General features: G+C 43.4%; 1 protein-coding gene across 1 annotated transcript; it reads left to right on the forward strand.

Annotated features, from left to right (window-relative positions):
• Positions 1 to 1,822: 1,822 nt before the first annotated feature.
• On the forward strand, positions 1,823 to 12,682 carry LOC119628670 (acyl-CoA Delta-9 desaturase-like). Its single transcript, XM_038011846.2, has 5 exons — positions 1,823 to 2,634; positions 3,838 to 3,968; positions 4,500 to 4,705; positions 5,038 to 5,223; positions 12,213 to 12,682. Exons 1-5 carry the CDS (start codon positions 2,499 to 2,501, stop codon positions 12,460 to 12,462), a joined length of 909 nt encoding a protein of 302 aa, XP_037867774.2. The 5' UTR covers positions 1,823 to 2,498; the 3' UTR covers positions 12,463 to 12,682.
• Positions 12,683 to 13,572: the final 890 nt, after the last annotated feature.

Genomic DNA, 13,572 nt, shown 5'->3' on the forward strand with positions numbered 1-13,572 from the left:
CGACCTTCACGTGTGAGGAGAGCCTGCGCCGACCCTGTCCCGCCATCTCAATGGTCTCAATCATCTCGGTCCGGCCCGGTTCCGGCCCGGGGTCGGGTGCCGACCGTGAGTGGCAGTAGTTTTTATAATAATAAATATAAATAAAATATGGCTGGGAAACCGCAGCTGCGACATGTTTTTGATATTAAATGTGGGAATTATAGATAAAGAAACAGATGGCGAACTACGATAAGGAAAAAAAAACAATTATCTTGAGGCGAAAACAATATTGTAATTCTTAGAGTTGAAATTAAGGCCATTGAAATAACAAAAATATTATTTATTAAATTAAAAATTGAAATTGAAATTAAGGCAATCAACTATGTGGAATAATACATATAAGATGTACTAAAATTGGATTAAAATTGAGCTAAAATAGCGGGTGCGTGGCACCAACAACTCACCACTCAGTGTTCCATTGAATTGCCAATTTGGGACAATAAGCAGCCCCGCCAACCCCTGAGGGCTGAAGAAGTACTAGGAAAAGACACCAGTGACCAGACCCTTGTGAGGTCCGACTTTTATTTATTTATTTATATATTTATTTATTTATTTAGTCTACTTACAAATTAACAGTATAAACCAAAACATTTGTAAGGTATTAATTATTAGCTTAAGTAATTTCTAACAACAACAATAAATCGCTGCAAACCATCATGGAATATATCCATTTCCGGACCATAGGCTAGCAAGCCATTGAGTAGCGAGACAGCACGATGTGTCGGAGAGTTAGCGGTGTGCTGCGTACGCGCGTGCGTAGTACTAAGAAGCTGCCGCTGGCGACGCGCCCCTCCACACATACATCCGCGCATGTAGCCATCAGGCACATATAGCGACACTGATTCCAGTGCAGTGGAGTTATCAATTTTGTAATGCAATAACTGATAATAATGCACCACAAGAGTCATCTTCCGTCTCAGCTCAAGAGCATGGAACTCTGGAAATGTGGTGTTGGAAAAGAATGCTAGAAGTTTCGTGGACCGACTTTCGTACAGATGTCTCGATACTACAGGAACTCGGCAACAAGTATAATCCCCGGCACGTAACTTGGCAAGAGTCGTTAGATGCGCAGAAGTCGTTTTTTAGGTCTCTTTGGTTGCCAAGCGGGACGCGGGGAAAGACGTAGCACCGTTCCGAGCGCGCGATTGGTAAGTCAGTCGACCCTCCCCTCCCGCACCGCGTCCACGTTCCGTTCGCTCGAGATTACACATGCGTCTACTAAAGTTGTAGGAACCCTTTGTTACGAGTTGTTATGATTGTTTTAAATTTAGTTTTTGTTACGAGTGTTATTGTTTTAAATTTGTTTGCAATGCCAGGACCAAATACCAATGACCCTATATTCGATTCAGTCACAGCGTTTTATTATTTACCCCAGTGACGACAGAGACTCTTCGTTATGTCGACGATGAGGAGCCAACTCCTTCCACCAGCTCAGGTGCTACCATAAATTTAATCCAAGGGGTAGATAGATCCACTATTAGAAAATGATAGTGACGACGGCGACACATAATTTTTAATATTATGTATATTTTTTTAAATAAGCTTCTTAATTTTTAATTGTATTTTATTTATAACACCTAATACACTTCACGAATCCTACTCTTTTCTTTAACTTTCTTCTAAACACACAGGCTTAAAAATAAATTATGGCAAATAAAAAATTAAGTAAAATTAAATAAAATTATATGCGGGCAATAAGTAACCATTTTTTTGTTGCAATGTGCACTATGCGCGACATTACCCCCACTACACCGAAACCTTACTTGCCGCTTACTGTAGCGTCTATTTGCTATAGTCTCGAATGGTGGATTTCTTCGGACACATTGCGCGACGAGATGGCCGGTCCATAGAACGCCTAGTTGTACAGGGAAGGGTTGATGGCACAAGACCACGCCGAAGTACACCAATGTCGACCAAATTAAAACTGCAGTGGGAGGTCCCCTAAATGAGTGCAATAGAATGGCCTCAACCAGGGAGATATGGCGGGACATCGTGAGATGCATCAAGTCTGCCCCTTCCAACACTATATGATGATCACGACCACTCTGTCAAGAGTGACACGATTGAGAAAAAGAAAATAGATAATAAGCTCCTAAACAAAGAGCAAACAAATCTTTTCATCACACAATGTTTGCCCGATGTGGGAATCGAAGCCGCTAACTACAGCACCACCGAGTGATTCAAATTCATTCTGTCAAGTTTATTATTATTATTCTGTATTTTGGGATGCTTTAGAATCACTACCGCTAAATACAAACTAATGAATTTAAAAGAAACAATTGACAGATATGTACATTGTAGCGTGCTGTGAATGACTTAATGGATTATATACATTGTGTAATGTTTCACGTACGTGTTAGAAGGCTTAGTATGTTCGCACTGTGGAACCCTAATGCGAGCTCAAGTTAATATGTATAAAATGCGTGAGATCAAACGCAGAATGAGAATTTCAGAGCAAAATGTTCAAGAAAATGTTTGTCTTCAAAAATAAAATTAAATGGGATTCATTATTAGTGATTTCGTTCTTTCATATTTTTGGTTTTTATTGGTGTAGCAAATATGCATTTCCCCTAAAATTAGGAACATTTTTATTTGGTAAGTGTTTCTTGATTTATTTTTTAGCCAATTCGTTTGTGGATTGGGCAACGCAATGTGCAAAACGGCTGATGTCCCTGTACGATTCCGTTATTTGTTTTTCTTAGAACAGGTTGTTCAATCGTCATTTTGAAAATATGAAAAAAAAAAACTTTTATTCAGATGAGAATTACAGGTCTCAAATTATAATGTATTTTTTTTTATTATTATTGTAATTGTATAAATAAAATATAAACCCACTGAACTGCACGGGTATCTGGACAACATTGTCCAAGATTGATACCTGTCTGAACTTTTATATAGTAACATGTCTGAAAGTACTGCTACAATGTATAAGAAATAATTTATTTCTGGATCGTACCTGGATATATCATATCCTCTGACTTAAATAAAAACAGTCATCTCTCATCAACATCGTGAAAAGTGATAAAGTTTTATTTGAAAAAAGAAAGAGTGACCACAATATTTCATGATACAAGTCACAGGCGTTGTGTATTTTAAATATAAATGGTGTGCGGGAAAGAAGTGAAACTTCTTCCCCTCTCTCTATGGTCGAGTGGTTTGCAAGACGCTTTGTCTATTTTTTCACCCTCGTTCTTCCTAAATTCTATCTTTTCTTTTTAGCCGTAACGAATCTGTCTGAGTTAAATTTTACTCTCAACGCTCTTAAAAAAATTTCACTTCAAAAACATCGGAACTGCATTTCTTATTCTCCTACAGAAGAAAAAAGATTTCATAACTTTTTAATATTTGAATAATATAAAAAAAAATCTTTCAAATTATTATAATTATCTATATATATAAAAATGAATTGCTGTTCGTTAGTCTCGCTAAAACTGGAGAACGGCTGGACCGATTTGGCCAATTTTGCTCTTGAATTATTTGTGGAAGTCCAGAGAAGGTTTAAAAGGTAGATAAATATGAGAATGCTCGGAATGAAATAAAAATAACAATTTTGTTTTCCCTTTGATGTGTCCCCCGTCGAACGGATTCCTTTTGTTTGTTTTAAGTTTATTTTATACAAAAGCTTAGGTCTTTTGTTTATCGATTGAGGCACTACGAAGTCTGCCGAGTCAGCTAGTATGTTATAAAAAAATGTTCACGTAATGTCTTCCTTTCTCTGTGATGTTTAAAAGCCTATTTTCCTTTCTCCTAGAGATTTCAATTGACAGCAACAAACGTTTTTTTTATTTTTTGTTTCAGCCTACGCTATGCTTCTTATCGGTGGATTAGGTATTACTTGCGGTGTGCATAGGTTGTGGACGCATCGATCGTACAAAGTCATAGTACCCGTAAAGTTTTTCTTGATGGCTTGCTTCTGCAGCAGTGGCCAGGTAACTGCCATCTTGTTTTTATTTTATTTATACTCGGGTAACAATAAAGTGTGTTTTTTTGTTTATTGATTTTCAAAATCAATTGTTGAAATTATTGCAACAAGAATAATTTAAGCTAGACGAGCTTTTTCAGTGGTTTAATAGCTGTTTAATTAATGATTTGGACACTCGTCTGCTCTGTCTAACATCCTTGAGATAAAGCAGTATTATTGCAACTCACTACAATAGCATAATTCTTGATATGTCTTATGCTGTTAATTTTGTAGACCTGGCTTTTAGTGGATCTCTATGCAGATTTTAAAAGATATTTTCTAATGTCCTTTCCATCAGCAGCTGCCTGTCTGGAAGTGACACAATAACTGGGTCGTTTCATATTGATAATTAATGTGATTGTGGATGGACTGCAAATAAATAATTCTAATGAACCTAAACTCGATAGCCATGACTCCTAATTCCATTTAATTACAGTTGGACTACGTATATGTATGCTAGAAGTAAGTAAGTAAGATTCAATTTTGTCTCCCACCGTAGAATTCAATATACAACTGGGTGAGGGATCACAGACTCCATCACAAGTTCGCCGACACCGATGCCGACCCTCACAACGTGAACCGAGGCTTCTTCTTCTCCCACATAGGATGGCTGATGATGAAGAAAAACGAAAGCGTCCTTACGAAAGGAAAGCTGATTGACATGAGTGACATAGAGAGCGATTCCCATTTGATGTTTCAACATAAGTATGATGTTACTTTTACCTTCGACCTTAGATTTAAGTTGTATCTTGGATGTAATAATAATAATAAGGAATATGTTTGCCAATAAACCTGCAAGATAGATAGAAATTAGGAGAATTTTCCAGTAAAATGATCAAGAGTCATGCCAATGTTGGCTTTGGATATTCCAAAATAGGTCACTTGATGAAAGAAGACACCATTCAAAAAGATTTTGTGAATTTCACGCGAAAGCCTGCCTTAAGTACAAATACATAATGCATTATTTTGGGGAAAAGTAGCTTAAAGATTTTCCCTACATAAACGCAAATATGATAAAGGTGTTTCTTTCTTTTTAGATACCACAATCAATTAAAAATCCTATTCTGTTTTCTAATACCAACATTGGTGAACATCTTCTTGATCGGGGAAGATTGGAAGTGCGCTGTTGCCTGGCAATGCTTCATACGGTTCCTTTGCGTGCTACACTCTGAACTGACTGTTAATAGTTTGGCTCATATGTACGGCTATAAACCTTACAACGTGTGAGTAAAGCTATTTTTATTCGTTACATTTTGAACAAAACGATTTTAATATAATAATATTGCATATATGAGTGAAGAAACTATTGCCAAAGCGGAAGGAAAAACATCGCGGGGCCGTTTTAAGACTACGCTATAATATAATAGCATATAGTATATAGCTCATAACACAACAATATCGCACACCATACATTGTAATGAACACGTTTACATTGTAGTGTACTATATATTATTGGCTAAGTATTATATAAAATACCGAATACAACAACTGAAATAGAAATAGACTAGACATTTAATTCGAGATAAAACAGAAAAATGACCCAAAGGAGTGACAGAATGGTATCCAAGATATAAAAAGCGAAATAGAGGAAGACAGCAACGTAGATGTGAAGATGACATCAAAAAAGTGGCAGGAACGACTTGGATGAGAAAAACGCAGGATAGAATATTATGGAGAACCCTTGGATAGACCTATGCTGTACAGCAAGACGATCAAGAAACCGGTGTCGAATAATAAAACTAGAGAATAAGTGTATTAAACATGTAACTTATAGCAATGCTACATTTTACCTACAACGCTGCACTGTGACGCGCTCACTCACACAACAATAACCACGAGTAATCTACTATCGCCACCCCACTACAACGTCAACGATCACTATTTAAGAGGCCACAGCGCGCCAGTTATGTAGCCCATTCCGATAGAGGCACCCGTCACGTGCGGACGTGCTCATCGACCACTCGATCGCCCGGCCATTGTTCGCGCGGCCTGTGTTCGTGGTACATCTGTCGACTACGTGCTCTTCCTGGAAGTTTTTATTTGTTTCGTTTCCTTTTGTTGTTTCTGTGTTCGTGGTACATCTGCCGACAAACTGTTTTCCTGGAAGTGTTTAATTGTTCTGTTTCTTTTTGTTATTTCCGTTTTGTTGTGTTTTTTCTTTGTCCTGTAGTAATCGTGCCGCATCGCCACCTGTGTTCAATAGAACCGCTCAGGTCCGAGAAGTTGGGGCCTCGCCGCAAGGCGAGTGTTTTCAAGACCCGGGGCCGCCCCACCTGGGCACTCAGCGATCATGGACGCTGTATTCGCGGAATTCCTCCGACTTCGCCACCCACAGCTCGCCTCAGAGTTTCTGGCCTTCAAGGCCGATCACACCGCGAGCCCTCTCGTGGACTCCGCCGCGCTCGCTGCTCCTGCGTCGCCTGTACCTGCGTGCAAAGCTTCTGCATCGAGCACCGCAGCCTCCGTCGTGCCTGCCGTTCCCGCGTCGCCTATACTGGCGAGTAAAACTGCTGCGTCGTCCGCCGTGGCCACCGTTCCAGCAGCGCGATCATCCGCAGCCTCCGTCGTGCCCTCCAAAACACCTGCTCGTAGGTCACCTGCGCCCGCCTCCTCGTCCTCCGACTCTGACTCGGAGATGGAGGTCGACCTCGCTCCCGCCTCATCGACGGATGGATTCACCCTGGTACAAAAGGGTAAGAAGCGTGCCGCGGAGTCTCGAGCTCCCGCGGCCGCTAAAGTTAGTAAAGCCGCGAACGCGTCGCGCCCCCGCCCTCAGACTCCCGTTGCGCCTCCAGCCCGTGCCACTCCGTCGCCGCGTCCGGTGGCACAAAATAAAACCCAGACCCCTCCCCGGTTATCCTTCAAGAGAAGGCAGCTTGGGATCGAGTTTCTCTGGCCCTTAAGGCCAAAAATATCAACTTCACGAATGCCCGTAACCTCGCGAACGGCATTCAAATTAAGGTTCGAACACCCGACGACCATAGGGCCCTCTCTTCTTACCTCCGTAAGGAACGTATAAGTTTCCACACGTATACGCTCCAGGAGGAGCGCGAACTCCGTGCCGTCATACGTGGCATCCCTAAAGAGTTGAATGCCGAGCTAGTCAAGGCCGACCTTCTCGAACAAGGCCTACCGGTTAACTCCGTACACCGCATGCACACAGGTCGCGGAAGGGAGCCATATAACATGGTTCTCGTCGCCCTCCAGCCTACCCCCGAGGGTAAGCAAATATTCAACATCCGAACGGTCTGTAGCCTTTCCGGAATCGCCGTCGAAACCCCACACAAGAAAGGCACACCTAGCCAGTGCCATAACTGCCAATTATACGGGCATTCTTCCCGTAACTGTCACGCGCGCCCCCGATGCGTCAAGTGTTTAGGAGATCACGCCACGGCCCTCTGCACTCGCGATCAAAAAACCGCGACGGAACCGCCTAGCTGCGTCCTGTGTCGTACACAGGGTCACCCCGCAAATTACCGCGGATGCCCCCGAGCCCCGAAAATAAATCGCCGCGTCGCCCGCCAAAACCGCCTCCGAGCTTCCGGCCCCGACATCAAAGCCTCGGCACCCTCTGTGTCGCAGGCTAAGCCAGCGTTCGATCCGGCGCCGGTGCCCAGTGTCTCGGCTTGGGCGAAACCGCTGCCGTACACGAACACGGTTACAACTCCCTCCTCCGCGATTCGTCCCGCCCCCGCAACTCGTCCCTCTCCCGCGACTTGCCCTCCGACCGCGTCCGACAATCTCGCTTTAGCGATCGACTTCTTTCAGTCGATCAACTTTGAGCGCGTTAACGCTTTGGGCGACGCCATTCGCGCTGCCTCCACTGCACAACACTTTATCGCCGTTGTGCAAGAATACGCCGACGTATACGCGTCATTAAATACGTACGTCCTCTCCTCACTCCGCCGGTAATCAATGGCGTATATAAGTAGAATAAAGCCCCTATCCGTAACGATAGGATTTTTTAACGCTTACGGTCTCGCAAATCAACGTGATCAGGTTTCTGACTTTTTGCGTGACCATCAAATTGATATCTTTTTAGTGCAGGAGACCCTACTTAAGCCCGCGCGCCGTGACCCTAAAATCGCGAACTATAACATGGTCAGGAACGACAGGCTCTCTGCTCGTGGTGGTGGTACCGTCATTTACTATAGAAGAGCCCTGCATTGCGTCCCGCTCGATCCTCCCGCGCTCGCTAATATCGAAGCATCAGTGTGCCGAATCTCACTGACGGGACACGCGCCGATCGTTATCGCGTCCGTTTATCTTCCACCGGATAAGATCGTTCTAAGCAGTGATATCGAGGTGCTGCTCGGCATGGGGAGCTCTGTCATTCTGGCGGGCGACCTAAATTGTAAATACATCAGGTGGAACTCACACACCACAACCCCGAATGGCAGGCGGCTTGACGCGTTAGTCGATGATCTCGCCTTCGATATCGTCGCTCCGCTAACACCGACTCACTACCCGCTAAATATCGCGCATCGCCCGGATATACTCGACATAGCGTTATTAAAAAACGTAACTCTGAGCTTACACTCGATCGAAGTAGTTTCAGAGTTAGATTCAGACCACCGTCCCGTCGTTATGAAGCTCGGTCGCGCTCCCGACTCCGTTCCCGTCACGAGGACTGTGGTGGATTGGCACACGCTGGGCATCAGCCTGGCTGAATCTGATCCACCATCGCTCCCGTTTAACCCGGACTCTACCCCGTCTCCTCAGGATACCGCTGAAGCCATAGACATCTTAACGTCACACATCACGTCGACATTAGATAGGTCATCGAAACAAGTTGTAGCGGAGGACTTCCTTCACCGCTTCAAATTGTCCGACGATATTAGGGAACTCCTTAGAGCTAAGAACGCCTCGATACGCGCCTACGACAGGTATCCTACCGCGGAAAATCGTATTCGAATGCGTGCCCTACAACGCGACGTAAAGTCTCGCATCGCCGAAGTCCGAGATGCCAGATGGTCTGATTTCTTAGAAGGACTCGCGCCCTCCCAAAGGTCTTACTACCGCTTAGCTCGTACTCTCAAATCGGATACGGTAGTAACTATGCCCCCCCTCGTAGGCCCCTCAGGCCGACTCGCCGCGTTCGATGATGACGAAAAAGCAGAGCTGCTGGCCGATACATTGCAAACCCAGTGCACGCCCAGCACTCAATCCGTGGACCCTGTTCATGTAGAATTAGTAGACAGTGAGGTAGAACGCAGAGCCTCCTTGCCACCCTCGGATGCGTTACCACCCGTCACCCCGATGGAAGTTAAAGACTTGATCAAAGACCTACGTCCTCGCAAGGCTCCCGGTTCCGACGGTATATCTAACCGCGTTATTAAACTTCTACCCGTCCAACTCATTGTGATGTTGGCATCTATTTTCAATGCCGCTATGGCGAACTGTATCTTTCCCGCGGTGTGGAAAGAAGCGGACGTTATCGGCATACATAAACCCGGTAAACCAAAAAATCATCCGACGAGCTACCGCCCGATTAGCCTCCTCATGTCTCTAGGCAAACTGTATGAGCGTCTGCTCTACAAACGCCTCAGAGACTTCGTCTCATCTAAGGGCATTCTCATCGATGAACAATTCGGATTCCGTACAAATCACTCATGCGTTCAACAGGTGCACCGCCTCACGGAGCACATTCTTGTGGGGCTTAATCGACCAAAACCGTTATACACAGGAGCTCTCTTCTTCCACGTCGCAAAAGCGTTCGACAAAGTCTGGCACAATGGTTTGATTTTCAAACTATTCAACATGGGCGTGCCGGATAGTCTCGTGCTCATCATACGGGACTTCTTGTCGAACCGCTCTTTTCGATATCGAGTCGAGGGAACCCGCTCCTCCCCACGACCTCTCACAGCTGGAGTCCCGCAAGGCTCTGTCCTCTCACCCCTCCTATTTAGCTTATTCGTCAACGATATTCCCCGGTCGCCGCCGACCCATTTAGCTTTATTCGCCGACGACACGACTGTTTACTATTCTAGTAGAAATAAGTCCCTAATCGCGAAGAAGCTTCAGAGCGCAGCCCTAGCCCTAGGACAGTGGTTCCGAAAATGGCGCATAGACATCAACCCATCGAAAAGTACTGCGGTGCCATTTCAGAGGGGAAGCTCCACACGGATTTCCTCCCGGATTAGGAGGAGGAATCTCACACCCCCGATTACTCTCTTTAGACAACCCATACCCTGGGCCAGGAAGGTCAAGTACCTGGGCGTTACCCTGGATGCATCGATGACATTCCGCTCGCATATAAAATCAGTCCGTGACCGTGCCGCGTTTATTCTCGGTAGACTCTACCCCATGATCTGTAAGCGGAGTAAAATGTCCCTTCGGAACAAGGTGACACTTTACAAAACTTGCATAAGGCCCGTCATGACTTACGCGAGTGTGGTGTTCGCTCACGCGGCCCGCACACACATAGACACCCTCCAATCCCTACAATCCCGCTTTTGCAGGTTAGCTGTCGGGGCTCCGTGGTTCGTGAGGAACGTTGACCTACACGACGACCTGGGCCTCGAATCAATTCGGAAATACATGAAGTCAGCGTCGGAACGATACTTCGATAAGGCTATGCGTCATGATAATCGCCTTATCGTTGCCGCCGCGGACTACTCCCCGAATCCTGATCATGCAGGAGCCAGTCACCGTCGACGCCCTAGACACGTCCTTACGGATCCATCAGATCCAATAACCTTTGCATTAGATGCCTTCAGCTCTAATACTAGGGGCAGGCTTAGGGACCCCGGTAACCGTACTCGTCGAACTCGACAAAGAGGTCGACGTGCAACCTAACCCATGCATCAGCCCGCTGAGTTTCTCGCCGGATCTTCTCAGCGGGTCGCGATTCCGATCCGGTAGTAGATTCATTCGCGAAACAATTGCTCTTGAGTTGTTAGGTCTCCTTCGGAGGCGCTCGGGCAGTTGTTAGCAAATCCCACCCCTCTTGGCTGAGCCTTTGCTCGCCCACCTGTCCTGGTGAAACTGGAAAGGCCTTCGGGCCACCAGTAAACTTTCAATCATAAAAAAAAAAAAAAAAAAAAAAGTTATGTAGCCCACTGAGTTTCTCGCCGGATCTTCTCAGTGGGTCGCGTTTACGATCCGGTGGTAGATTCTGCGAAGCACTGCTCTTGCTAGGTTCAGTGTTAGCAACTCTCCGGTTGAGCCCCGTGAGCTCACCTACAAACGTTAGGGTGAAGCTGAAATAGCCTCTCAAGGCTATCAGCATAGGTATGAAGAAAAAAAAAGTACGCCGTTTTTCCAGAAGCTTCGATGTTTGGTACCAATTTCGGAACCCCTCAATATAGTTTGCTATCTTCGTTCTAATTGCTATTTGGTTATTTTTTATTGCCCTTGAAGGCAGACACCAGCATACGGCCCACCTGACGGAGTGCGATAGTCCCGCAGTCCACTCGTCTGCCCAAGTTTGATCTGAGCGGTAGCCCCGCAGCCGTCAGAAAAAGCATCAGCTAGGAGGTTAAGGAACGCGGTAGCCCCGCAACCCGTTCCAAGAACCACCCTTAGGAATTTGTACGTTCACCTTAATATCTACGTATCCGTGTGTTTTGTATAATTTGTTACATGAACGAATAAAGTTCCTGTTTACTCAGGCATCAGTTATTTTAATTCATCTGGCAACATCATAAACTTAAATTAGATTGTTAATAAAGGCTTATCTTATCTTATCTTATCTTATTATAGGCTGCTATACTATATGGCACTATAGAATAGCGTAGTCTGAAAGCAGCTTGATTCCACCGTCCGCGATACTCTCCGAGTGACAAACGACAGGATGAGAAGGCAGAATATCGTGAGGACGAAAGCGACGCATGGAAGCGGTCCGGAACCTCAGATACGATGAACACAATTGGTGGAGGAGAAGGGTGATCGGGCTCACGACCCACCTGATACAAACTGATTATCGGAGCCCATAGACATAAACACGTGAAATCCGCCACTCAGCTTGAGACAAAGTCGATTTTCTGAAAAACCATTCAGACCTCTCAAGGCACGATTAAATTGCGGCAGGCGGGATGGTATCTACCCGTATAGTTACACCTCAGTTAGTTTTCATATAATTAAAGAAAAAGCCTGAATATTTATAATGTAAAATGACTTTGTGTGACTTTTTTTAATGTAAAGTGTTTTAGATGAAAATCGTACGATAAGACCGATTCAGCAGTATTTTTATCATATTCTTTTTCCTCAGAAACATTGAAGCATCAGAGAATATTCTAGTTTCGATCCTGACGTGCGGCGAGGGCTATCATAACTTTCATCATGTCTTCCCATTCGACTTTCGTGCAGCAGAGACTATGGATTTCTTCAGTCTATCCACAAAAATAATCAGAACATTCGAGAAGATTGGTTGGACGTATGACCTCAAGCAAGCCAGTCCAGAAATGATCGATGTGGCTCGTGACAAGCTAGGGGGTGATGGGTCTAAAGCTCACAATTAAACTTTGACCGATTTTTGTGTGATTTTCAAAATTATATATGGCATTTTTAGATATTTCTAACTTGCGCAGAACATCCTTCGTAGCAACTTGTGACTAGGCAAACAACATAGCCTCTCAAGGCTATTAGCTTAGGTAAGAAAATAAAGCAGACATAATAATATTTAGTGGTCTATATCTATTTATTATTTAATTAAGCATTGAGACACTTCAAGTTTTAAAAGTTTTTTTCAAAATCTTTTTATTTTATTTTTGTTGAAAATAATTAATAATTATAGAAAAAAAAAATTGTTGAAGCTTAAAAAAGATTCTTTCGAATATCCGACTTCTTGTAGTAACGGTAGAAGCATAAAGAAGTATAGAAATTCAGTACAAATCCTACATCGATTCTGTGTCCAGGGACGAATTGTAAATTTTCTATTATTAAGTTTATCTGATGTAGGTAACTATAATAAATTATACATTATTTACAACTTAAAAAAATAAAATAAAATAAATTTAAGATTAGAGTTACTGAAACTCATTATATGGTCAAATTAGCTAGTTATCATATGATCGTTTTTGCATCAATTTCGGTCTTCCCAGTGCTACCGCATGGTATTTCTAGGAGTGATAGTACTGATCTGCTAGTTATTAAATGGAATCACTACCAGTATTCTTACAAATAATTTGATTTAACATCTACTTAATTTAAAGACAATGTTCACTCCCTTCCCATGAGGAGAGTAGAGAAAGCATACTTTTTGTAAAATAATTATTCACTAGTGGTCGCCCTGTGGTCGAAATTCGACCTAATTAATTTAAATGCTAAGTTTGAATATGATTATGGTTCTATTGTCACATTTCTATAATCATCATTGTTCTACAATTACAGCTTTCGCCAAGGCTACACTTTAGACATATAATATTAAAGACAAACAATATTAATCTATTCTCAATTTGACCACAGAAATTAGATTATACAATAAACAAAAGAGTATAATATATGCGTGTGTGTAATGTTTATTTATTTATTTAATGTATTTTTCTGCCCAATTTAAAAAAAATTATAGCATTGTGCACTCCTCTATATTATTTATTATTCTCTGTAAGTGTGGGAAATTTCATTGTCCT

Source organism: Bombyx mori, chromosome 6 (assembly GCF_030269925.1).
Source record: "Bombyx mori chromosome 6, ASM3026992v2".
Classification (NCBI taxonomy): Eukaryota; Metazoa; Arthropoda; class Insecta; order Lepidoptera; family Bombycidae; genus Bombyx; species Bombyx mori.

Bases quoted from the DNA above. Each gene is read 5' to 3' on its own strand.
- LOC119628670 (XM_038011846.2), top strand. From the start codon at position 2,499: ATGTTCAAGAAAATGTTTGTCTTCAAAAATAAAATTAAATGGGATTCA. The intron at 3,969-4,499 runs GTAACTGCCATC...CTCCCACCGTAG, and splicing joins GCTTCTGCAGCAGTGGCCAG to AATTCAATATACAACTGGGT. The intron at 4,706-5,037 runs GTATGATGTTAC...CTTTCTTTTTAG, and splicing joins CATTTGATGTTTCAACATAA to ATACCACAATCAATTAAAAA.